Source organism: Vicugna pacos, chromosome 2, assembly GCF_048564905.1.
Source record: "Vicugna pacos chromosome 2, VicPac4, whole genome shotgun sequence".
In the NCBI taxonomy this organism is placed as follows: Eukaryota; Metazoa; Chordata; class Mammalia; order Artiodactyla; family Camelidae; genus Vicugna; species Vicugna pacos.
This window is the reverse complement of record NC_132988.1, coordinates 90909920-90936747: the sequence shown is the minus strand read 5'-3', so window position 1 is coordinate 90936747 and position 26828 is coordinate 90909920. Positions and strand designations below refer to the sequence as shown.

The following is a 26828-nucleotide window of genomic DNA, read 5'->3' as shown; positions in this document are numbered from 1 at the left end:
ATCTCCTGGCTTTACAACAAGCACTCCAGGTAAGGAGAGATGGATACACCAACTGACTAGGATATGCATTTATGTTAATTACCCCGACAAACCTAGTAAATGAAATACAGTTATAATTCAATCTGTCATACTTGATTCTATCCAACTGGTCTCCCCTCTAAACTATTTAAATCCATAAGCACCATACAAGAGCATATAAGAAAGTTCTTCTGAAACAGTAAATTGAGCTTTTTTGGTTTTTTTAATCTTGCTCCGCTGAAAAACAGGTGACTATCAAAGAAATACAAAGACACCAAGTTTTTTCCTCTTTGTTATTTTTATGTCAAAGACCAAAGAGAGAGAGAGCTGTGAATTTTCAAATATCCAAAAAAGGAGATGTCAATCTCTATTCTGGTCACTGATGTAAAATCAACAAAAATGCAATTAATTCAGAGGGCCTCCTGAATTAATTAATGAGGTGACTAGGAACACCACAAGGCAGCATCAAGGACATGGTCTTTAACTTGCTTGGAAATACTGGAGTGCAAATAAACTGAGAGTGGATGACACCTCTGTCGTCCTAGTGATCTCAGAAAACAGAGCCCCTGAGTAGAAAGGCCTTGCCTCCAAAAGGCTCTTACCAAGTTATGAAGGTTACATACTTGGTGACCAGAAGTTAAATGGTCTTCCAGAACTAAGGGCGATCTAACAATTATTGCTTACCTTTTGAAACTGAGGCCTGAAAAGCATATGAACACTTGGATAACTTCTGTTAAATCATACTCAACTCACTAACTGCCATGTTAAGAGGTCCTATCAGCAAATTAACCTCTTGATGCTGTGGAACTGATTTCCAGCTCATTATAAGACGATATTAGTAAGACTTTTCTAAAAAATGAATTAGCGATGTGCAAATGTGATTAGTCGCAGTATATAAATTTGAAGTAAAATATACAAATGTGAAATATCAGAATCTAATTTTTACTTTACTTGGACAGTAGATGATTAAAGCAAAAAATTACAACAAAAACAGCGCATGGTTAAATGAAATCTATGAAAACAGTACTCAAAATACACTATGAAAGAAACAAAAAGTTCTAAATATTACTTTAAGATAACAGTCTTTCTAATACATTGCAGAATTATTAAATGGAAGTCACTAACTGAAGATTCTATGTATGTCTACAACATTAATTACTAGCTTTTATATTAGTGGAATTCTTGCCATTTGCTTATATTATATACAAAAAATTATATCTACTAGAATACACCTCTATGCATTTCTAACAAAATAACAACAAAATAAAATCAATAACAAAATAAAAATCAGTGCATACCTTTTCCCAGTGCACAATTTCCCAAGCACCATTTCTCAAAACTGGAAAGAGAAAAGGTGACAGTTTTAAGAACAATTTTAATTACTTATCCAAAGCCCACCTCTGATGAAATGATCATTTTAGATGAACAGCTTCAAATAAATTAACTAGTAACAATTTTTTCAGGTTTAAAAAGAATTATGACAGCAAGGATATGTAAAACTATACAGAGAAGCAACCAATGTACATTTTAGATCCCACAATAAAACATTACTGATGGTAATCTTGCTGGTGTCGGCTAGGGGCTTTCTTCAGCACAAGGAAGAATTACAGGGCTTGGCTGGAGAAGAAAGCCTCAAAAATGACTTGAAAAGGGGAGTGACAAGCTTAAAATATATCTCAGAAGCTGTAACAGCAGCAATGTTGAAAAAAAAAAGATTTACAAGTCTAGAAGGAATGGATTTCAAATTGGTTAGTAAAAATTTAACACACAATCCAACAGATTAAAAAATCTGTACCTTTAGCTTTATAACAATGCAAAATAGCAAATGTTTCTTTTTGGTTGAAGGAGGAGAAATGAAAGAAGAGGCTCCTATTAAATTATGATTTGGGGGGGTGATATTTCTTAGTGTTTATTACTGCTTCCCAATAGTAAAGTTACTCAATGTATCTTTTTTTCCCCCTACAATGTGTCTGTGGGGACAATGTGTATACTAATAGACACTAAAAGATAAAACAGGAAAGAGAGTAATGTGAAGTAGGTAGCACTTACTTAAGGACTTAGTACTTAAGAAAAGGAATAAGTCAAGGTCAATCAACAAATTACACTGACAGCAAATTCCAAGGACCAAGCTAATATTTGCTTTGTTTAACACAGTAGTCCCTGGAAACAGCACAGTTCCTGGCACGAAGTAGCTACTGAGTTAACATTTGCAAGATGAATAATTTAAAGGAATGAAAATATTAGATTCAGTTTCTTGTGATGCTGGAGGAGACAGAGGCTGAACCATCTGAAGTAAATCACAGTGAGAATAATCCTCAAAATGCTCAAGAGCAGATCTAACGCTAATTACATACCAACAGGTCTGGAAACCAGTGTTACAATTTAAATTATGTTAATCTAAATATAACCTTTTTGTGTTTCAAAATCCCCTGAGCCCTGGGGACTGTGTTTTATTCATTTCTGTACGTCTAGCACTTCCTAGCACTCCTGGCACATCAGACACTCCAGTGCTTGCTAAGCAGATGAACAAATGCAACCATGAATATCTTACAGTGGGTTTTGGCGAATCAACTTCATTGATTTAAATAATAATGATCATTTCAAGCTGAAGAGCTAACACTGAACTATTTCCAGGGCAATACCTGTAACTGTATGAATAGGTTAAAGTTCTAATTCTTATAGTATTCGTATGGTTTAGGGGTCAAGGACCTGAGCCACGGGCATCTACAACTGATCCCTATTTTCTAATACACAAAACTTGAAGTGCTGCAGAACTTGTCCAAAGTGATACCAGGAATAAAAGGGCTCCCTAATGTTGCTCCTGGAATCACAGGGGTTCAGAGCATGAGACTCAGAGTAAAAACGCCCTAGGTACAGAGGCCACCTCCATCACTGTCTTGCAGTACCTTCCTCAAAATCAGTTGCTAGCTACAAAGAATAAAGTACTTTATAGGACTCTGCCCTTTAATCACTGAACCCGGTGGCTGCAGTATTAAGTCCTCCATAACAACCAAGATTACCAGACTCTGAACGATGGGGCTGAAATTTGCATTTATTTACGTGAGAAAAAAGATCCTGTTCAGCAGTATCTAGAGCTCTTTATTGCCATTTATTTTCTTCTAATCTCATCTCATATTAGTAAACATTCCCCATTGAAATACTTGGGTTTTTAAAAAAAAATCAGTGTCCAATATTTCTAAAATCAAGAGGCTTGACATGAAAATGAAGTCTTCAGGCTTATCTGGGAAGCTCAGGTCAGTCCACTCCTGCACTGTGACAGCGGCTGGACGGAGCGGTGGTCACCCCTTTGGATGGGGCTCAGCACTCCACCACCACTCGTGGTTTGCTTCTGCTTTATACACGCAGCCTACTTCCTGTATGTAGGACACATGGCTCAAGCTCATGAGGTTTTCTTCTGTTAATCGAGGTAAAACTTACAATGAAACGTGTAGACCTTAAGTGTTCTGTTCAGTGAATTTTAAAAGCTGTAAACACCTGTGAATCCACCACTCAAAACAAGATACAACTCCAGAAAGACTCCTGTGTCCCTTTACAACCTACCCCCACCCCCCGGGGGCAAATACAAATTACTCACCATAGATTAGTTTTGCATTTCATATACCCCGAATCACACACGATGTATGCATCTTTGTACTGAGCTTTCAATCAAGATATCTGAGATTCTGTTTAAAAGATGTTTCTTTCCCCCATTCAATTGACACGGTCCTATGGTAGATCAATTTATGGGTTCTGTATTTATTCCACTGATCAGTTGACGTATTTTCACACCAATACACACCACCTTGATCACTGTAACTTCATAATAAATTTTGAAGTCAGACAGCCGTCCTATGTTGTTTTTTTTCATATTGTTTTGGCTATTTTTGGGGGGAGGGATTTTCTTCTGGAATCAATTTTTCTCAATTGAAGAATAGCTGATTCACAATGTTGTATTAGTTTCAGGTATACAGCAAAGTGGTTCAGCTATACATGTATATATTTTTCAGATTCTTTTCCATTATAGGCTATTACAAGATATTAAATACAGTTTCCTGTGCTAAACAGTAAATCCTTGTTGTTTATCTATTTTACATATAGCAGTTTGTATCTTTTAATTCTATACTCCTAATTTATCCTTCCTCCCCCTCCCTTTCCCCTTTGGGAATCTTAAGTTTGTTTTCTGTGAGTCTCTTTCTGTTTTGTATATAGATTCATTTGTATTATTGTTTAGATTCCACATATAAGTGATATCATATATTTGTCTTTCTCTGCCTGACTTAGTTCATTTAGTATGATAATCTCTAGGCCCACCCATGTTGCTGCAAATGGCAATATTTCATTCTTTAATGTGCTATTGTGTGCATATGTATATATCATGATATATATATATATATATATATATATATATATATATATACACACACACACACACACACACACACACACACAAACACTCATCTTCTTAAACCAGTCGTCTGTTGATGGACATTTAGGTTGCTTCCATGTCTTGGCTATTGTAAACAGTGCTGCTACAATCACATGAAAAGATGCTCAGCATTCCTGATTGTGAGAGAAATGCCAATCAAAACCACAATGAGGTGTCACCTCACAACAGTCAGAATGGCCATCATCAAAAAATCTACAGATAATAACTGCTGGAGAGAGTGTGGAGAAAAGGGAGCCCTCCTACACTGTGGGTGGGGATGTAAATTGGTGTAACTACTATGGAAAACAGTATGGAGATTCCTTCAAAAATCAAAAATAGAGCTATCACATGATCCAGCAACCCCACTTCTAGGCATCTATCCAGAAAAGACAAAAACTCTAATTTGAAAACACGCACATTTCGAGTTCTTTGCATTTCCATGTGATTTAAGAGTGAAATCGTTAATTCTTTAAAAAAAAGAAAAGAAAAGAAAAGAAAAATCCCCCAGACTCCTGGGACTTTGACTTGGAGCTCGATTCTTTCAAATCATGGCAGGCTATACCTCCCCATTTATTTATGTCTTCATAAATTTTCACCAATACGTTTTTGTAGTTAACAGTGTTTGGGTCTTTCATTAGATTTCATTTTTGATATTTGATGATCTTTTTCTTACATTTTTTTTACCCCATTTTTCAGTTAGTCACTGGTAGTATATAGAAATGCATTAAACTTTCATACAATGACTTTGTCATTGTGTAATTTTGTTAAATTCACTTACTCAGGTAGGGTTTCTTGGTTTTGTTTTTGTAGCAATACTTTGTAGTAAACTTAATTTCTGTTTGTTAACAATGCTGAATTATGATTTTTGGCAGTTCTGTTATGCACATATGCCTCACAATTTATCCCACTATTTTTAAACTCTTCTGTTCTTACACAAAGAAACAAAAAAACCTTTGGAAATCATGAATAGTTTTTACTATTAAAAATATCCTGTTGGTTTCATGCCCTAAGCATCTCAAATCCTGCCAACTTTTATCTCCTCCACCATCGCCAACTCCAGCAACCCTACTTCAAGCACTCCTACTCCCAAATGGAGATCTGAATTAGCCTCAACACTAGTTTTCTGCATTCGCTCTTGATTTAATTTAGTTTCTATGGCATAGCTATAATGGCTAAGTACAATGATTTTACATATAAGTACAATTATGGATTATTATGTATACATGGATTAAATGCATATATCTTTACACACATACATATACAAGACTAGGTCACTCCTTGCTTAGAACTCTTCAACTGGCTCCTCTTGGCTGGTAAAATGAAGTTCAAACATCTAGAAGGTTTCTGACGAAGCAGCACCTGCCTCCTCTCCATCATGACCCTCTGCCCCTGTCCCATGTCCACCGTGATGAAAGCAGCTTGCTCTTTCCAGCCTCAAATCCTATGCACACGTTTCCATGACTGGAACACACTTTTCCTCCAACCTCACCTAGATAACTTCCATATGTCTTCCAGATCTCAGCTTTAACACCACTTTCTCAGGGGACATTTTTTGACACCTACTCTTTTACCACTCCCCTCAAGTCTAAGTGAGCTTCCTACACTTCTCCTTCAGAGCACTTGTGACAGTTTTACTATATATTTAGTTGAGAGAGGATTTATTAAAGATTTTCTTCACCCCTAGACTCCAAGATCTGTGACAACAGGAATTTTTTCTATTCTGTTCACCGCTATGTTCCCAGCATTACAATGCAGGAACACAAAAGTGTTCGGTCAACACCTGCTGGATGGAAAGCTGGATCCACTGATGTTGCTATGTGTTTGGGACCATATGAAGCCATGGTATAGTTATACAGATTTATGAAATATACAACCCCGCTCCTAGTAGATCTCATGTTAAAAACAACATATATACAATGTATAAAACAATAGGAAAACACTTTGGCATTTCCTCAAAAAGTTAAGCACAGAGCTATCATGAGATACAGAAATTCCACATCTAAGTGTATATCCAAGAGAACTGAAAACATATGTACACACAAAAACTTATACACAAATGTTCATTGCAGCATTATTCATAATAGGCAAAAAGTGGAAACAACACAAATGTCCATCAACCAATTAATGGATAAACAAAAGAGGTATACCCATACAACAGAATATTATTCAGCCATAAAAAGGAATGAAATGCTGATACATGCTATAATATGGACGAATATTGAAGATATGCTAAGTGAAAGAAGCAGATACAAAACGTTACATATTGTATGATCCCATTTATAGAAAATACCCAGAATAGAAAAATCCATAGAGACAGAATGTAGATTTGTGGTTGTTAGGGGCTTATGGAAGGGGACAGTGGGGACTGACAGTTTATATGTATGGGGTTTCTTTCTTGGGATAATGAAAATATTCTGGAATCAGATAGTGGCGATGGGTGCATAACTGTGACTATACTGAAAGACACTGAACTATTTACTTGAAAATAATGAATTTTATGGTATGTAAATTATAACTCTATTAAAAAACAGCTACATAAAATGATGCCAATGAACTATTTAAACATTTGCTTAAAATAGACTCCTCAGTTTTATAAGTTCCTAAATGACTCCAGTGTGAGCCACTGGAAGAGGTTACACAACAGTTCGATGCACTAATGTTCTAATGTGTTTGGGACATGAACGTCCTCTGATGTCAGCTCTGGGCCACCCCATCCAGCTCTGAAATCTGAACTAGCCCTCCGTGAAATGCTGCCACTTCCAAGATGTTGGTCCGTTCACATCTAAAAATAGTCTGGAATCACTCTACTGGGTGCCACTTGCCAGGATGGGAGATGTCACAACAGGCTGCCCAAACTCAGCAGACCGTGCCAGGGAATCTTTGCTCCACGAAGAAGGGTGGCAGCCTGCGGCATTTCCACGGAAACCATCCAAATCTGCTTCACTTCTCCATCTTCGTTATCTGCTCATTCCCCTCAACCCTGCTCAGACGGCTTCTCTATGCACATTGAACCCTATCTACCTCCCCCTAACTGACCCTTCTGCACTTTTCTCCCTCTATTAATTAACCTGTCCCCCTATCTCCTAGGGGATGTCTGCCTCCACCCAAACAGTACATCCAGCTACTCTCTTCTCCCCTACTCTCCAACTAAACGGTTCCTCTCTGCCATCACTGAAGACATACACTGGAAAATACAGCTTACTGCAAAATGTACATGTCTAAGAAACTTTTAAATACATATTCAGCCAACAATGTACAAGCCAACAGGATTTACATAAAGGAAAAGCTGAGATTCCCTCATCTCACGGCACTTTCTCAAGGTAAGGGATGCTAACTGATGCACCCTTCACATACCTTTCCCTGGACAAACATGTGCATATTTGTTTTCTTTCTTTTTAAAAATGTATTTCTCTGCAACTTGGTTTCCCACTTAACAAAAGATACTTTCAGGACAAAGTATAAAGATGGTTTATTTTTGAAAAACAATCCAGTGTACAATGGGTCAGATAATTGCATAGACTCACAAGACTCCCCAGGGTGTATTCATAAAAAGCTTTAATCAAAGTAGAGGATATGGTACAGCAGGAAAACAAAAGCCTAGGTAAGAATCAGGAGCCTGGAAATTTCTAGGCACAGTCCCCTGGGGTCCCTTTCCATCCACCTAGGATGTGGATTTTGAACCTCTATGATATGTACAATAAATCTTAATTTCAGAGAAGCCTGGGGAAAAGCTTCCAGGGTGTCTTTTATACCCTCTAGCCAACGAGACAAGCTAGGCTATGTATAGGTAAAGCCAGGTAACACATCAATCTATATACATCCTTAAACTGAGCAGAGAGGCTAGTTTCAGATGCTCCAGGGAGTTTCAAACCCTACACAGTGTGTTAATTCACCAGGGAGTCCATCTCATCCTGCTCATGGCCAAAGTTGGGCATCACAATTCCCAATGTCCCTGAGACAAGCAGAGAGCGATTCCAGTCCAGCTGCAAAACAGCTCTGTTTTACACAACAGCTGTATCATAGTATAGTCAACTATCCTCCTGTTGATGGAAATTCTGACTTCTATTTTTTTCTACCACCTCAAACAACCCTGAAATATATCCACATGATTATATTCCACAGGAGAGGGTCCCCAAAGAGCACTGCTAGCTCGAGGGCATTTGCATTTATACGTTCATCATACACAACTACATGACTTCCCTGCTGCGATCCACACTGTCACCAGCACTACGTGAGGTTCCACTGACTATGAACTCAGAAAGGCACAAATCGCTATCAGCCATCTGAATTTTGTCCATCTGATGGGTATTTGGTATTTATTCCGAAAGTTTCCATGGCCTGGATTATTCCAAGTGTAAATTACCTTTATGTCCTACTCTGAGTTAGAATTCTAACTAGCAGAGCATCTCTGCTATGTAGCATAGAACCTTGCTACTCAACAGGTTGTCCAGAGACCTGTAGCATCAGCTTCCCTGGAGGCTTCTTAGAACTAAGGAAATGTTTTTATCCACCGCCCCCTACCCCTACCCCAATTCATTTGTTCTTGAAATACGAAACTGGAACACAGAAATAAAAGCTCAAAGTGCACAGCTTCTTCAAATCTGCGGCTAGATCCATCTTAGGATATGGAGAACAATGCAGAATTCTGGTGAAGTTGAAAATCAACTCACAACATACAAATCAAGGCTTGAATACTGCTCAAGGATAAAAGTCAGTTACAGTTCATTGTTGTTTCTACTTCTGAATTGGTTCCTAAGTGGCTAACTGGAGAACAATTAAGAACAAGTAAAATAGGCCACGTCACATGCTGGTGACTAAAACAGTAACCTAATTATTTTTTAACCGCTGACCTCCTCTGACCTGGCTCGAACCAGGTGTAGAGGAAACAAGGAAAAATGCCGGGTCCTTTGCTGAATTTTTAGCTTCCTTGCGCCAAAAGTACACCTACTTTACAACTTTGGAGTGTAAGAGGTCAAGAAGGGAAGCCATGGAGGACGTGATTAGTGAAGCCTGGTAGGGACAGAGGGGACAGAGCATGCAAGGACAGAGCTGACAATGGCCTGTCTCATGACGCTTTAACAGCTCCTTCTTTTAAATGCAAAGCTCCTCCACTTCTCCCCAGTTCCCCAAGCACACCTGCCACAGTTTCCACACAGGCTAATTAGTCTGACAGCATGCATGGGAGGGCTCAGCACCTCAAGTGTGACCTGCCTTTACTTAGCAGGATGCTACTGAACAGCTTTGTTGTAATGGGTTTTCTTTCTTGAAATGAAAACATTCTGTTAGAGTCCCTTGGGAATCCCCTGATCAGATCAAAGGCCCTGGAGAAACTGTCAGTCTCTCAGGACTCATCGCACGGGTACAGGTGCCGGCTTGGCTTCTCACACTGGCTTCTCTGAGAGAAGCCGCCAGCCCTGCAATCGAACTCGTCTACCACTGGGGCCGTTCCTGAGCAATCAAGCCACTTCTTGAAGTGTGTAACAAGAGGCAAGTTGTCCAAAAGGACAATGGGCACCACCGCTGTCACGGAAGACAGAGAAACCACAGAAAAGGCAGTACGCTGCAATTTCTAGGTAGGAGCAAGCCCTGAAGAGGAACTTCAGTTCACCAACAAGGGTAAGAGTGCAACTGACTGAACTCTGACTTTGAAACAGGCAGAGAAGGAAAACCAACAGAGCCACGTTAAAGCATCAATTGGTCCACTACGCAGACCCTTACTTACAAAGACAACTTGAAGGCAAAAATCTCTTGTGGAACAAACTGACATTGCGCAGAGGTCTCCTGCACGAACGTGTCTACAAAGGTCAAGTTAAGCAACAGTCTGCTTGGGGTCTTAACACAAAAGACAACAGGGAAGTCCTCAGTTCCCCACTCGTCCACATTCTCTGAAGAGATTTCCAGTGAGTTGATATCACTTCTATTAACTCACTTATAAAACCTTTAACAGTGGTCAGCACTAGCAATCAGCCTCACTGAGCATTTCTTAGCAGTGAGATGCTGGGGTCCCATGCAAGGCCTACAGAAACTACAGGGGTGAGTCTCGGCAAGCTGTTTGAGAACCAGTGACTTATTAAAAAAAATATGGGTGAGATGATGTGAGCAGAGCACAGGGGTCAACCATTTCCTTTGTCAAAATATTTTCCCGCAATCCTGCTCACCACCATGAATCACTTGCTTTTTCCTTTATGTAATGAAGAAGTTCCTTCAAAGAAAAATCTCCCTCCACCGCCTCACCAGTCATTCCACCCTTCCCTGCAACCAGGCCTCAGTTCTCACAGCTCCACAACTGCTCTCCGGTTTGGAATCAGAACTCCGGTTAAGAACAGTGACTTTTTTGTTTTTAAATTGAAGTACAGTTGATTTACAATATTGTTTAGTTTCAGGTGTATAACACAGTAATTCAGTTTTTTTCAGATTATATTTCCATTATAGGTTTATACAAGATATTAAGTATAATTCCCTGTGCTAAATCCTTACTGCTTATCTATTTGATGATTTCTTAAATGCTCGATTAGTGGGCCTCACAATCCTGGTCCTCTTTTAATTCAGCAGCGTCTGGTGTTTGATGGGGTTTCCCCTCCTTTGCCAAGCCTAGTTGGATCTATCCACTGTGTATTCTTCTTTGTCACCGCCCTTTCCCCCTTCCCAAATTAATCAAAAGTCAGTCTTCCTTTGGCCTCACCCCACCCCTCCCCATACAGGTGTCACATTCTTTGCTCAAAAGTACAACTGGGAACCTAGCCGTACTTTTCAGTAATTCTCCCCAAGTTCTTCACCCCGGTTTTCAAAAACCTCCAAATTATGACCCTAATGTGCCTTCCCGTCCCAGCCCCCATTGCTCCCTGCCATGTATGCTATACTGCAGCCAAAACAGACTATATTCAGCCCTCTGTATCCACTCCCTATCATGCCATTTTACATAAGGGACTTGAGCATCCTCAGATTTTGGTACTTGAGTGGAGGGGGTCCTGGAACCAATTCCCCATGGATACTGAGGGACAACGGTATTTGCTATGCCCAGAAAATATCTCATGCCTTCCCACTTCCTCCTGCACCCATCCCGATAGCTCTGCTTACTTTACAAACCTTGCATGTGGCATTTCTGAATTCCCGTCTCTCTCATTTGGCCTTTATTAGTTTTTCTATGTTGTATCATAGTATCAGCAAGTATCTTATCTCCCCTACCGGATTCTAATTTCCTGTAGGGCAAAAATGAAGCCTGGTTTCTTTATGCATTTTCTGCACTGGGTCTTACACAAGGTAGATGTTCAATAAAGACTTACTGAACTGAAATAATAAACATTCTAACTTTGGATCACACCTATTTTTCTCCTTCCACTTTAACTATGGCCCTCAGTTTCCCTAGTGGGTTTTGCAACTGGGTGTGCAACTTTTATTTATAGGACAAATGAAAGACAATATAGGGTTGTACTTCCCCACAAATACCTCCTCTTCATCCAGGGCTACTGCTGAAAGTATCTGACCAGTTCAATTTATAAAATCCTAAGATTTTAAAATTTTAATTTGAAGATATTAACAATCTTAGAGGTGTCTGCCTGCACCCCAATGTTCATAGCAGCACTACCTACAATAGCGAAGACATGGAAACAGCCCAAATGTCCATTAACAGACGATTGCATAAAGATGTCATATATTTATACAATGGAATAGTATTTAGCCATAAAAATGACAACACAACGCCATTTGCAGCAACACGGATGTCCCGGGAGAATGTCATTCTAAGTGAAGTAAGCCAGAAGGAGAAAGAAAAATACCATATGAGATCACTCATATGTGGAATCTAAAAAAATAAATGAACATAAATACAAAACAGAAACAAACTCACAGATACAGAATACAAACTTGTGGTTGCCGGTAGGAAGGGACAGATTGGGAGTTCGAAATTTGTAGATACTGACAGGCATGTGTAGAATAGATAAACAAGATTATACTGTATAGCAAAGGGAACTATATACAAAAGATCTTGTGGTAGCTCACAGTGAAAAAGAATGTGACAATGAATATAAATATGTTCATGTATAACTGAAAAATTAAGCTCTACATTGTAAACTGACTATAACTTAGTTAAAAAAAATCTTAGAGGTGTCTGAAAACATTCTTTAGGCCATATATGCACTCAATTTTTAAGTCCAATTTTTAAGCTCATGGAAACAATACTTCCTAAGAACTGTTTTAGGCAAGTGATGTACATGCTGTAGAGTACAGGTTTAGGCCTATGGACGGACCAGGTGTGGAGACACCTCCAGGGAGACAAAAAGGCTGCACAGTGGCTTTTTCAATAAGTCAGGAAAGTGGTGCTATTTTAAGTCCCTTTGCAGGAAATAAATTCAACCAGATGGACTCAGCCCTATAGTAGGTCATTTCAGGCTTAACAACCTAGAATGTATTCAACCCACACCAACTCAACACCTTTTCCATTAAGGCCTTTAAAGATGAAGTAGCTTCCAGTTGAAGATAAGCAACTCTGTGTCCTGCAGGGAAGTCGCCCTGTTAGCGGTTATCAGCCACCACCAACTCAACACCACTTCTGCAAAGGCTGAAGGAGCTCCAGGGAAGGAGGATACAGGTGCAGATGAGAGCTATTGTTTTTAGCTATGTGCCTAGTTAAGAAGAATCTCATGCTGTCTTTTTCTAAATTAAATTAAACACAGCAAAACTACTTTATTAAAGACTTATTTTAATCTAATACCTACAAGGTATGAAACAATCTAACTGTGGTCATGGTGGCCCTCATTCCCCTGCAGCATCCAGCCAGGTGACTGATATGCTGCCAGAGGTCACAGGCATCTCCCAGACACGCGCCCCTGCAGAAGGTATGCACACCAACCTTCAGAGAAAATATCCAAGCCTGGGATTTTAAAAAAGCAAACTTACTTCACTAAGAGGCATTTTTAATTTCAGTTTTTCAGATCGCAATTACCTTAGTCTGTACCTCAATCTTATCCTTTCCCAGGCCTCCATATTGTGATTTTATGCAAATCTATCATTCCACTTGAAATATTGACATGCTGGCCATAATAGTATTTCATTAAAAAAGGCATATATTTATAATTTAATAAAAGAAGTAGCTCAATCCACAACACATTCATACAGGGATTGGCTTCAATATACATATTATAATGATAACTACCAGTGTATAATTTACAAACTTCTGCAGAGCCAGATTAGGCAAAAAAAAAAGCAATTCAGGAATACATTGAGAGACTGCCTCCAGTGTGTGTGTAGACACATGGAGGAGGGTATGTCAAATACTGTGAGTTCAAATACTGAGGAAGCAATCAGGAAAAAATAAAGGCAAGTTTACATGCCAGGAAAGCCAGGGCATTCTGAATATGACAGTGCTCTGAGGCTTCGGGTAACAGAAGTAATAGATGGATACATACTGTGTTCACAGGAGGCAGAGCAGACTAAAATGATGATGTAATGACTTCAACAGAGAAAGTAAAGAGGCAGCAAGAACTTCCACTGTATTAGTTTTTTCTCTCTTTTTGAAATCAGTGCCTGTGAAACAGTCTGAGACACAGCGTTTTAAAAAGTACTGCTTTTCATCTTGCTCACACCCTAGATAATGAATTTTCAAGAAGGCGCTTTTCATTTCTGCTCTCTTCTTGCTTTCTTACTTGCACTGCAGTATCTATACAGAGAATGGTTAACTCACTCACACAGAGCACCTGCTAAGGAAGGGGCGGATGCTACAGCTGTGCGGACACAAAGATGAGGGAGAGGGTGGACCTGCCTTCTGCAGAATCCATAATATAACACCTGATCGAGTTCATTAATTTGTGAAGAAGAGGCATCAGACAGGTACCAGTTCACAGTTAAATGGCTGAAAATGTTGTTCATGAAATTATAGATTTATATTTCTGAAGTCACGAGGGAATGACAGAGAAAAGTCACTCTCTGGTGCCTCAGATCAAAATAAGGAGAGAAGATAATCATTTCTCTAAGAATGTAGACAGATTAACATTTGAGTCCGAGGGAAAGGCGTCCTTTTATGTACTGCATGGTCTTGGTAAACATTTAGAAAATAAAATTTTATGTTAAATACTTCAAATGTCTGTCAAAAATTAATTATCTGCCAAAAGTAACCCCCTTTCCACTCCTACACCCATTGCTGCCTTAACTCAGGAAAGCAAACTGAATTTCATTCTTGTCTAATGACAACAGATGGCTTTCACATAAAGCAATTAGAGCTATCTGACCGCAAACAGCATCCTGTAACAGCACCCTGTAAATCCTATGAACATTTCTGTTATCTCCTAACAAATGCAAAACTAAAAAGATGATCAATACTTGATCTAGGCAAAGAAAAAAGTGATTCCCTTCTCTTGGAAAACAATTTCAAGTATCAAACTAAGGCCATCGTTTCTTAGACATGGGATTTCTAAGAATTCTGCTGACTTAAAATGGTCTTTACATGTAGGCCCTGATAGTTTATTTTCGACATGAGTTTTAAATACTGTAGAAGCCTTTCCTCTCACTTGCCTATTCTTCATTTCTAGCCATAGGGCTAAGCTAATCCTGTCAGCCCACAATGAACTGCTGAACCAAGAATGGTAACCAAGAAAGAATATTTTCTCTGAAGAGTAGACAAAAGGAAGTATTTTTGGGAGTAGGCAAGTGTCTGGAAAACCAGAGAACCCATGAATACAGGATGGAGTAGCCTAAAATCATCCTGGCTATGACAGTGACTCTTCACCAGTACAACGTCGACTTCTAGGGCCAAGACTTGAAAATAAGTGAATGCCAGTCCCTGAGGACAGGAGCCTGCTGGAACAAGACACATTACATACTGGGAAAAAATAGTTACATATTTTTAGTTCAAAAGCTGTTAGTGAATATTCTGAGCAACATGGCAACAAACACAAAAAATTGCACATCACCAAAAATACCAGTACCTGACATACTTGGGTTTTTTCCCCGTTCATTAGCTGGGGTTGTCCCTTCCCACCCAAACTCCTGGAGCAGCTTAGTCCCCACACTTCTGATAGTCCCCGGTTCCCTTTTGTTCTGCTCTCCAGCTTTAATCTGCATGTTCTTAGTGTCTCTTTTTCGCTTGTAAACCTTCAACAGCTGCTCAGCATACATAAGACAAATTGGAATCTCCTTGGCTTGGCATTCAAAGCCCTGTAAAATTTGACCCTGGCCTACATTTCTAATCATGTCTTTGCTCTTCTTTGCTATAAATCTCCTATATCTCCACTCTAATAGTGGTTCAGCAAAGCAATCCAGCAGCCTTTTTCATCTCCGTTCAGGAAAATCTCTCTCCCTCCTTCTCACTCAACAACACAAGTAATGTCTTCCCCAGGGGCCTCTGCTCATCTAAAGTTTTCCTCGAATTCAAGATCTAGCTCAAGTTGCCCCACGATTCTCTCTCCTTCTTTTGAATCATATAACATTTGACACAGGAACCACTGTTTGCCACAAAAATCGAGAGACACTGAGATCATGTCAGCCAAACCCTTCATTTCTCACACAATATTGTTTTACCTTTTAAATAGTTCCCATCTTACACTTTTTCATATGTCCCATAATAAATATAACCTCAGTAAATATTTAGTTGATTTATTAGGCAATGTTTTAATAAATGCACCTTCCTCAAATGCATCATAGATCAGCAGATAATCCCTTTGGTGGAAGATGGTGAGAAAAGAGGCAGAGCATTTTGACAGGGTTCCCTAACAGTCATGCTGTATAAAAATACTGTTTTAATTACCAGCCCATTTAGGCAGACATGGCTCATCCTCATCACAAAAGGGCAGGTGAGAGAGAGATGAGATTCTCAGGTGGGGCGAGCTCAGGGATGAGATATCTGTTTCCCATGCTTCTGGGTAATTTTTTTTTTAAATTGAGAGCACAATGGTCTATTTGCTTGCATCAAACGTCATTTGGTTTTGATTCCATCAAAATGAGATCCCCAACAAAAAAGCCATGTCAAAATGAGATGTGCTTCCCAGCAGCTGGCCTGGTTTTACTTGTTTTATTTCTTTCAGGAGCACATATCATCTCCAAGTCCAGGATAACTCAAAGTGCTTTCAAAATGCCTTCCACCAAAGAAACATCATATCTGATTATTTTCTATAAATCTTATCTCAGGTAATATCTACAGATCACACACACACAAATAAAGACATTCTGCTTTAACACTGTCAAAAACAACTGCAGATTTTATGGACAATACTTGTGAGTACATTGCTATGAGGCACTTAAATGTATTAAAAATGTTACTTTTCAAAAAGTATTACCCTGCAAATCACTCTAATCTGAATTTTTAAGTGTCATGCTAATAAATGCTACAAAGCAAGAATCTACCCTGGAACAAAAACTTAAGAGATACACAATATTCTTCATTGTGGGGGACTGCCAAGATGGCAGAGTACATGGATGTGATGCTCACCCTCTTCCACGAATATATGTAATTGAAGTGATTTGTACATATTATCATGAGCGTATTTGATAGATACAGGAAACAAAATATAAAATTCCTACCTTGTGTCTGTTTCTTGTTCACTGCATTATCAGCTTTATGTCGTTTCTAAAGTTTAAAAGCAAAAACAAAAACTGTGAAAACATGTATGAGATTAATAAAACAAAATAGCACCTGTAACAAAACCGAGATTTCTTTTAACTTCTGTTTCTCAAGGCTTTTATCCTTTCATGTCCATATCAATTGTAGAAGTTCCCATGCCAGGGGTGTGGTAGGGGAGCAATCAGAGGGTATATAGAAATTTAAAAACTGGAAGTGTGATCCACAGCATCTTTATATGCTAGTCCTCTTCTTGGAGTATAGGTGTGTGGTCCTCGGAAGGATATGACATTATCACATGCGTAAGATTAAAGTTTTACAAATACTAATGTACTAGAAAAGATGGAGCTGAAAGGCTGATTTAGTCTTAAATAACTTGCTTAAATAAGAAGATTGCCCAAGAGAATCATCTGTAGTAACTACCATTTAGTAATGGCACAGAATTATTGTTTCTTATGAAGTTCATTATCCAATTAAGCTGAGTACATCCTCTATCATTTAATGACGTGTTGATGTCTGTCAGTGACTAGAACCAAATACATCTACCATTTGCATAAAGCTGCTTCTCTCCACTGCTCTCCACAGCCCGCCTCCCCCATCATAAGTCACTGAACCTCATTTTTCTTTCTCCAAACCACGAAAAAATTAAAAAGTAAACAAGTGAGTGAGTCTAAGTCTAGGTGGGTGAGTTTGAAGAGTCACATAAGCCAAGATTTTATAGCAGCAAGAAAGAGAAAGGGAAGGTCAGAGGAAAGGTGAGGATCTGCGTGGCGAGAAGAAGCTATCTTCTCTGTGGTTCAACTAGAGGTCTTCCATGGCTTCCGTCTGAACTCGCAGCATCGAGTGTAACAAGTCAGCCTCTACTGACGTTGCACAAAAGTGCTGAGTGTGACCAATCAAAGATTCTATCACAGAAAGCCCAGGGTCAGATTTAGCTGCACACTCCCAACTATAAGGTGGGTTGGCACGAATGTAAAACAAATGAATTCCTAAGTCCCCCGTCCAAGAAGAAACATGGTTTTTAGAATCACAGGGCACAAATGAAAACACTTTTCAAGAGAAAAGCCTGGGCTTGTAGATTAGCACTCCAAGACCCGGCAGTGCTCACGAGGAGAGGCATAATAGCTGGCAGTGTGAACTCAGTTCATCCAAACAATCAGCCACTGAACTGCACAAAATGCAAATAGGGCATTCAGAATGCCTCTGTGGGAGGCTTCCTGAAAATGATTCTTGCCACATCCACATGCAGGAACACACTACAGTTCTTTCTCATAATGAAACACTCACTAATAAAGGTGTAATAATGCAGACTTTTAGTACGCAAATTATTGCTTCCAAAAGCAGATGATCTGCCAGCAAATGTTCTTAAATAAAATTTAAAAGTTCTATTAAATTTGTAGCATCAGTGGAGAAGATTCCATGATTGATAAACTCTAAAATATTTTTTTTGTAATTGTTGTTAATCAAGATCTTAAGAAAATTAGAAAGTAACCCAAAATAAATTTTGGTCGAAAATAACAGTCCAAGGCAAATTTAGATATTTGAAGGCAGTGCAAATATTTCAGAACAATCACATCTATGATAGACAATGGTTAGACTTCCAACTAAAGGAGACAAATAAAAGCTAATTAATGAAACATTCCACTGAAACTGGAAATTTAATCTTAGTGAAACCTAAGGAGATTCTGAACATTACTTTCCACCTGTAGAGAATTCTTGTACAGAAGCCTCCCCTCCTCACCCTTCCCACCACAAAATAAATTGAGTTACCTGTCAAGAAACAATTGTGTTGAAGATACATGAGGATCCAACCCAGAGAGGTAGATTCTAATCTTATCATTAACCCCCGCCAAAAAAAACCAAAAAACAAAAAAAAACTTTGTATCTTAAAGAGATCATCATTCCTTCTAAAATGAATAGTTCACAGAAAATTAATACAGCTATCCTCTGAGCTCAAACGCCTCTACTGTCGTGCAATCAGAACTCAGTATCACTGAGAGCTCGTGAATTATTTATTATTATCAATATCTGATTGACAGTGCTCCAATAAACTCTACTGTATAAAGACCGCCATGAACTGTAGGGTACTTAAGCATGCAGTGCTGACCACCCCTTCCTCCTGGGAACCCTTCCCCTCTAGGCATTTCCTAAGACATCTTGCCCAGGTGATCCATCTGCATCTTGGCCCCTTCTTGTCTCTCAGTGATGGGTTTCCTTAAGGCTCACTCCTTGGCCCTCTCTGCTTCTCATTCTATACTCTCTTTGATCATTCATACCTGCAATTTCAATGACAACCATCATCTAAATATATACCAGCCAAGACTCTCATCTGAGCCCCAGTCACATCCAGCTGTCTCCTTAACAGCTCCCTCTGGCAGTCTCAAAGGCATCGCAAGCTATGTTCAAAAGGCAACCTATGACTATAAGCCCCAAGACTTGGTACTTGTCTCAGACATGCAACCATATACCATTCAACTGCACAAACCAGGAACTTGAGAGTCCTAAGTACGTTCTCTCCCTTTCACTCCTATCCAATACATTTCTTCTCCCAATAAATGTTTACAAACCACTATGTGCCAGGCCCTGTTACTATTACTGATAGAGCAATGAACAAGAGACAAAAACTCGTGCTCTCATGGAACTTACATTCCAGTGGTTGGAGAGAAAACATTAATAACATAAAAAATTAGATAAATAAATAAATAAAATACGTAGAGTATATAGCAAGCCAGATAGTGTTGTCTTGTCAATATTACTCCTAAATATATATCATTTTTCCATATTTCTTTATCTTTATAATAACACTTAAGTCTAAGACATCTTCATGTTTTCCTACCAACTACTACCAAAATTCTTTTTGTTTTCCTTCCAATTCATTTAACATATTTTGGTCAAAAAGATCTTTGGGTGATGATGATTAACATCATTAACATTCATTCAGCACTAACCACACACTTAGCATTGCTCTAAGGACTTCAGGGCATCATTTAATCCTAGTAACAGTTGATGTGGTTACTTGATTAATGTCTGCCCCCTGTCCTGGACTGCAAGCTCTATCATGGCTACTTTTACTCACTGGCGTATTCCCAGTATTTTGTCTCTGAACACTGCAGACTTTAAATAAATATTTGTTTTATAATGAATAAAGTAAATCAGTGTTTAACTTAACAGGTGTATAGCAAAGAAGGCATGATTTTTATGATGAATATTAACAATGTAATGAACAACCTTGACTCTTACCATAAGAATTGGCATTTGACATGATGCAGATTTTTTTTAAACTAAGAGTTCTCCAATAATTCTATAGTATTTTCAAATAAGCATTAGGTTATTTGTTACTTACACATAAAAATAGGAAATCATGTTATGTGATGGTGTCTAAAGCATCAAGAGTTAAAATGCACTGGGGTGGTCAAGTCTTAGGTAATTCTTACTGTTTCATTACAAATTTTTTAAAACTGCTGTTTAGTAGAATATGAAGGAAGGTTTACTAGAATATAGGCTCTGTTTTCTTCACTGATGTAAGAGTGGTAGACATTACTAGGTTCACCAATATCTAGTTCTCCTCTAATTCCACGGACTGAGATTACATCTCCCTTCGTCATGTCACTAGTTCTAACATTGCGCTGTAAGCATATGTGTGATATGTACCATTTCTGGGCCAACATGCAGAAGAAGTGAGACCTCCATCTCTCTCCTCCTCTGTCCTGGTGACCACCGATATTCCACAGAGCTGAGCCCTGACTTAGCTGCAGCCCTGAGTAACTACATGAACAATGGCGTCTCCTGCCCTTCCTTCTGCCTGGACAAAAACTTGCAAGACATCCTAATATAATTCCTAATGAATGCCTGGTACCTAAGTACTGCTTCATATATTTTTGTTGAATAAACAAATTATGTATTAATTATAATTATTGAAAGAGATACTCTTTGTCCAACTATGTAAACTATTGTTTTATTTTTTTCCTTTTCTAGGGAGTACCATTTCAAACATTGTCACCTTATGCTGATATAAACTTATCAAACCATTCTCAGAAAACATTTTAGTCAATTTCTTAGCACTGATTTTACTGGAAAACTACTTCACATGATACTCTTCTTACCCCACAATATTATTATTACATCCTTCATGAACTGCCTGAAAAGCTGCTTTCTAAAGTATTCAATTATTACATGATGTCAATAAGAGTTCTGTTAAAAACAACCAAACTTCTTGGGTACCATTTTATTTACTATGTATTTTCATAGAGAGGAGTACTAGAAACCACGGCTGAAGAGCTTTTAGTTTCACTAGGGAAAAGAAAAGAAAACTGAGAGGAAGTTTAGAGCAGTGATTATAAGGCAGCGTTTGGAGCCAAACTGCCTTGTTTGAATTCTCACAGCTCAGTTCTGAGCTCTGTGACCTCCAGCAAGTTACCTTACCCCTCTGTGCCTCCCCTGCCTCATCTATAAAATGGGGATAATATTAACAATCCTTTAAAGGGTTGTTTTAAGATTTAACAAATGAAAAGGACATATAACAAGTATATGGAACCCAGAAGCTCAATAAATGTTATCAACATTATTGTTGGTGACTCACCACAATAATACACAGGAAGATGGGATGGAATTCTGATTCCATCGACTTCTTGTGCAGGTTACATGACCTCGCTAAGCCTCAGCTTCCTTAACTTTAAAATGGGGTTAATATTCAATTTTCAAAATTATCGAAGGAATTAAATAAAAAAAAATTTGCAGAAACAACAGCACAACTCCTAGTAAATAACAGATGCTCAATGAAAATTAAGTTAATGAAGAAAGAAAAGGGAATACATAAGGCAAAGAAAGAGACAAAATTGTAGTAAAGACCAAACTTTATGGACTGCCAAGTCCAAGCACAGTTTAAAGGATGGCATGTCTGTGTGGAGAGATGCGGGTGAGAAGAGAGTCCCTTGAATTTTTAGCTAGTGGTCCCCACAAGTATGCCACTTCCAACAAGAGGCCTATGTTTCACACACACATGTGCACACACACGCACACACATGCACACCCTCTGTCTGCACTCCTAGACAGCTGGATAGCTTTGAGGCAGATGATCTGCATGGTCAGTGTGCCCATTTCTAATAGGCCAGTGATGCTATTGATCATGTGTTCTTCATGAGATCCAATTTGATTCTTTACAAAAATAATAGAGGTGTTTGTACAACCCAAAAGTCAGAGCTTTCTAAAGAATGCCTCAGTCTTTCCTTGCCTTACCATCTGACTTGCTTGAGTCCTGACAGAAGGTCATTTCAGACAGGCAATATATTTATTTAAAGGACATAGAAAAAAATATTAGCTTCCTTGACTGAAGTAGTTACTGACTTCCCCTTTTCTCTACTATGGAATAATAAAAATAGCAAATCTGCTGTTACGTTCTTTTCATAAAGGGAAATTTAGAACTACTAAAATGAGACGAACAGGAATCAAAGGTACTTAATAAAGGGAAAACTATGGTATATACATTGAAAAATAATAGATATAAAAAAACTTTACATTTAGGTAACTTGGAGGTACTGTTTAATTTGAAATAACGTTCAAATTGAAAATTGAGTGTAATTGAAAAAAATGTGCAAATACATTTTTCTCTCCAAGCCAATTACTACATTCAAATGAATTTATTTCACTACAAAGGTATAAACATAAGAGGACATTGTAATAAGCATTCTGTAATATTACTCCTATAGAAATCAAGAAGAATTAACTCCAAGGGTAGGAGCATATTTTAAAACTCTTTTAAGCTGAATGGGTATTTAATTTAGAAAGAAACTAATATTTCAAAGTATATATATAAAAATAACAGAGTCACATTTACTTCTGAAAAAAATAAATACTTACAATATCTTCTATTATCTCTTTGACGGCTGCCACAGCTAAAATAAATAAGAGAGGAACCAGTGTTGTATAGCGACCTGTTGGTGATACGTCAGGTATTTGCTATTTGAAGAAAAAAATAAAAAATAAAATTCAGTAAGAACTAAAAAGTTTATAATACATTTAAAAACAACAAAGTTCTTAGTGCTTCTTAAGATACACTTCATTGATTTCCCTATCCTGGCAGAATAACACTGGGTAAGGCAATTTGCATGTATCTAATAAGTGGCTAAAAGAGGATGCTAATCAGCTTCATAGCAAACAGTTGTGTGTAGGACTAACACCTACAAGGGGAGACTGGTTAACTAAATTCCAGTATATTCATATACTAAAATTTCATACAACCATTAAAACTGATATTTTAGAAATACAATGAATCTCTTGGAAAAATATCCACACATTACTATATAACAAAGCAGATGCTAAGACAAATGTTCTCTGTGATCCTCTTTTTATAAACTAAGTCAGTTAACAATGCTTGGGATGAAAAAAAAAAGGCTAGAAGGATATACACTCAAATTTTAAGACAGTACTTGACTCTGGGTGGTGGAATAATAAGAGTTTAAATCTTTTTCTTTATGGTTTGTTGTGTTTTCTTATCTTTTTACATAAACATATACCACCTTTTAATAAAATAAAACATGTTTTCTGATTACAACTAACCCAAATAGAAAACAAAAAAGGTTTTAAAATGGTAACGCTTATGTCCTAAGGTTCAGAATTGACAATGTTACTGTTATTAAAATAAGCTGATGTTTTAAGAAAAAGATTCCATCCTCCTTTACCACCCAAAATGAACAGTGCTTGCCACATCGAATTTACAGAATGTTTAAAATAAGCTGATTGAATGAAAGGGCTTGACGAGGTAGCAGTATCGTGGCAGGCTTTGCGGCAGGAGTTGGAAATGCTCACCCAAACCAGCTTATCTCTCTGTGTTTGGATAAGCTTTGGAAGATTGATCATGCCCTTGACAAAAATACTTATTAATAACTGAACACATGACCTTGAACTAACGTTTTACAATGACATGACTTTACCTGAAGCAGTGCAATAAAGAGAAAAAATGAATTCGCGGCTCTTCTGAACTGAGAGTAGAGAAATCTCGGAAGGAATGTGATTATGTTGTATTTCGCAGTGCTAGAAAACAAAGTGAACAGCAGCACACATCATTACTCCACCCTGACAAAATTCTGTTATCATCGTATGAAAATTTTGATGATGAAAAACTGCCCTCTGTTTCTAATTGGGAGAATATTGCAAATGATCATTTATTTACCTGAATGAAAGGAACTGTCTAAATAGTAAGAGTTTAATTTTCTGCATTATGTCTTTTGCTCTCTTTGGCCAATCATCCAGTGTAACATGACTAGCAGTAGCTTGCTTACAAAGAAGAACAACTTCAGTTAATATAGTATATAATGTTAATAGAAAACAATATATTGCAAAAAATAAATCAGCAATTTGAGCAGGACCAGAAACGTTAGAGCTGGCTTCCCTGGCTAACTGCAGAGGAATGGGGAATTTTCTGGGTTCTGCTTGACTTTTCTTCATGGCTCCTCTAGAAACATGGCGAGGACTCCACACTCAACACACCAGCCACATCCACAATCAAACCTCCAACCTTCCTCTTGTTAATTAAAGAGAAAGGAGGTTAAAGGGACACATGCCACACTTCCCAAGCTCAGAAAAGTTACTCCAGAACTTGAAGGTGTAAATATTAATTATAAATGGTCACTTCACAAATCTAGGAATTTTATCGCTGGAAAAACACTGGGCTGACACGGGGCAGGGGGCTGTTCTCTTGGTTCCAGAGGCCACTTAGTGACTAGTACCTAAACAGCAATATTTTTACATTATTGTTGGAATGAAAATATTCACCAGTGAAGTAATTCTCAGAGCCCTCCCTTCCTTGACACCACACTGAATTTTGCAAATATCCAAAGCCAATATTTGAAGGCTATTTAACAAAAAGGAATTCTAAGTGAAGAACTGCAAACTTCTTTTAAAAGGTTAAAACTTGTTCATCAAAAACAATAGCTCACAGAGGAGGAGGGTGTAGCTCAGTGCCAGAGGGTGTGCTCATTAGCAAGCGTGAGGTCCTAGGTTCAATCCCCAGTACCTCCATAAAAAAAAAAACCAACTAATGATACATAAATAAACCTAACCCCCCCCCCTCCAAAAGTAGTTCATGGTTCTATTAACAGGTTTGAAACAAAGGCACTCACCCATGAACCGCTCTCATTATTCAGACACTATACGGGGAAGTGGCAGAGTGTAGCCGCTTATCTTTTTGCTCTTTCCTGCTTCTAGACTCTTACTAACATCTCCTTATTGGCTAGAGGCAGAGACACAGCTGATTCACACGGCCTCCAGTAAGCTCTTAAATACTAAACTGGTTTAAGTGAAAGTTCCTTGCCAGCACTTTCGCCTTGGTGGGCCAGGGCAGATGCTCTGCCAGAGTTCTCTGGCGAGAGCCGGTCCCCATGGCACTCTCAGGTAGTTCCTACCTGACGTGGTTATTGCAGAATTTTGTCAGCTGGGGCTGGTTGATGAATATAGTCCTTACTTCCTCCTGGTCAGCCAAGGAAGTCTTCTCTGAAACATCATCGGTCTTCTCATAACCTGAAAGAGAGACAGTCTTCTTGCTCGGTTTCATTTCATCATGCAGACCAAAACCACGTTTCTTAGCTATTCTAGAAACTGAAATCTGTGAAAAGCTAGATGCTTCCCCCTTATTGGTCTTGTTTCTGTTTAATAAAAGGAAAAATCCCCACATCTAACGGTTCTGCTAAATTTAAACGGCAGCATTTAATAGTCATCTGCAACTAACTCATTTCAAAAGCAGCAACATCAACTTTTAGTTTGTATTCATCTGGCCCCGTAACTGTTCAACTGGTTTTCTTCTACTACATAAGAGTATTTCTAAAAGTAACACAAAAGTTTAAAATGGTTTACGATCTAGTTTTAGATAAGACTAACAAGACAGAGGTAATTACAACATATTCTGAAATTTTAAGATTACACATTGAAGGCTTTTCTGTTTTTTTTTTTTTTTGGATACAGACAGAAAGAGAAACATTAAGGTTTAAATTAGCAACTACCACAATGATCTAACTATGATCATCTTAACCTTCCTTAGTAATTAGAATTTATGTCCACAAATGAATTTTAAGTTTCTTAACATCACTTCAAGTCACCTCACAATCACTGAAACAATGCAAATAGATACAATTTCAATTGGGTCACATCTTGTTGCAATGCTGATAACACTTTTAAAAATACATACAGGTTCTAGGAGAAAAGATAAAATTTTAAATAGTTTATTTTACCTTCTAGTGAGAATCAGACTTGATTAAAGCAACCCCTTGCCCATTTCCCAGAAAGGGTTACCAACAGCATTTTATCTCAAACACTTACTTTTCTTCTCCTTTCTGCCAAGCCAGTGCCAACTCCTAAAAGACCTGCCAACATGGGGTCTCTTCTGGAGTGTTCTCTGGTGCTAAAGTCAGTGCACCTCCTCTATGAGCCTAGAGGCCTCTACACCTTCCTGTCTCCAGCAAAACACTTACCAGAAAGCTGTGGCACTGCCTTCTTGAGTCAATCTCCCCCTACCAGAAGGGGAGCTCCATGGGCCAAAGCTGGTATGTTACCCCTCTTCTAACATCAATAATAACAAACTGCAGGTTCTCAATAACTGTTTGCCAAATAAAAACTGAAGGGCAAAGGAGTGGGTATGTGGCCAATTTTTTCAGGGGAGGCAAATGCTTCTCCATCCACTGATAAAGACACTAAGGACAGCCAAGTGCCTGTGGGGCTCTGTCACTCTGGGAAACCAGAACATCACCTTGGCTTTCTACAAAGGTGGGCAACATGAGCACAGGGACCAGAGTGGGAGAAAACAGTATAGTGTGTCCGGGACAGGGCAAGTAAGCAACATCCTAAAGA

The 26828-nt window shown here is 38.4% G+C and overlaps 1 protein-coding gene across 2 annotated transcripts in view; it reads right to left on the bottom strand.

Moving 5' to 3' along the window:
- ATP8A1 (ATPase phospholipid transporting 8A1) overlaps window positions 1–26828 on the bottom strand; it is a 215409-nt gene that overhangs the window by 159228 nt on the left and 29353 nt on the right. For both annotated transcript variants that reach the window (XM_006209780.4, XM_072944648.1), the window contains exons 2-6: window positions 25391–25505; window positions 23921–24020; window positions 22848–22946; window positions 16955–17000; window positions 1317–1357 (exon numbers count right to left, since the gene is read on the bottom strand). In XM_006209780.4, the coding sequence (XP_006209842.1) occupies window positions 1317–1357; window positions 16955–17000; window positions 22848–22946; window positions 23921–24020; window positions 25391–25505 (401 nt within the window). The remainder of the gene's footprint in view (window positions 1–1316; window positions 1358–16954; window positions 17001–22847; window positions 22947–23920; window positions 24021–25390; window positions 25506–26828) is intronic.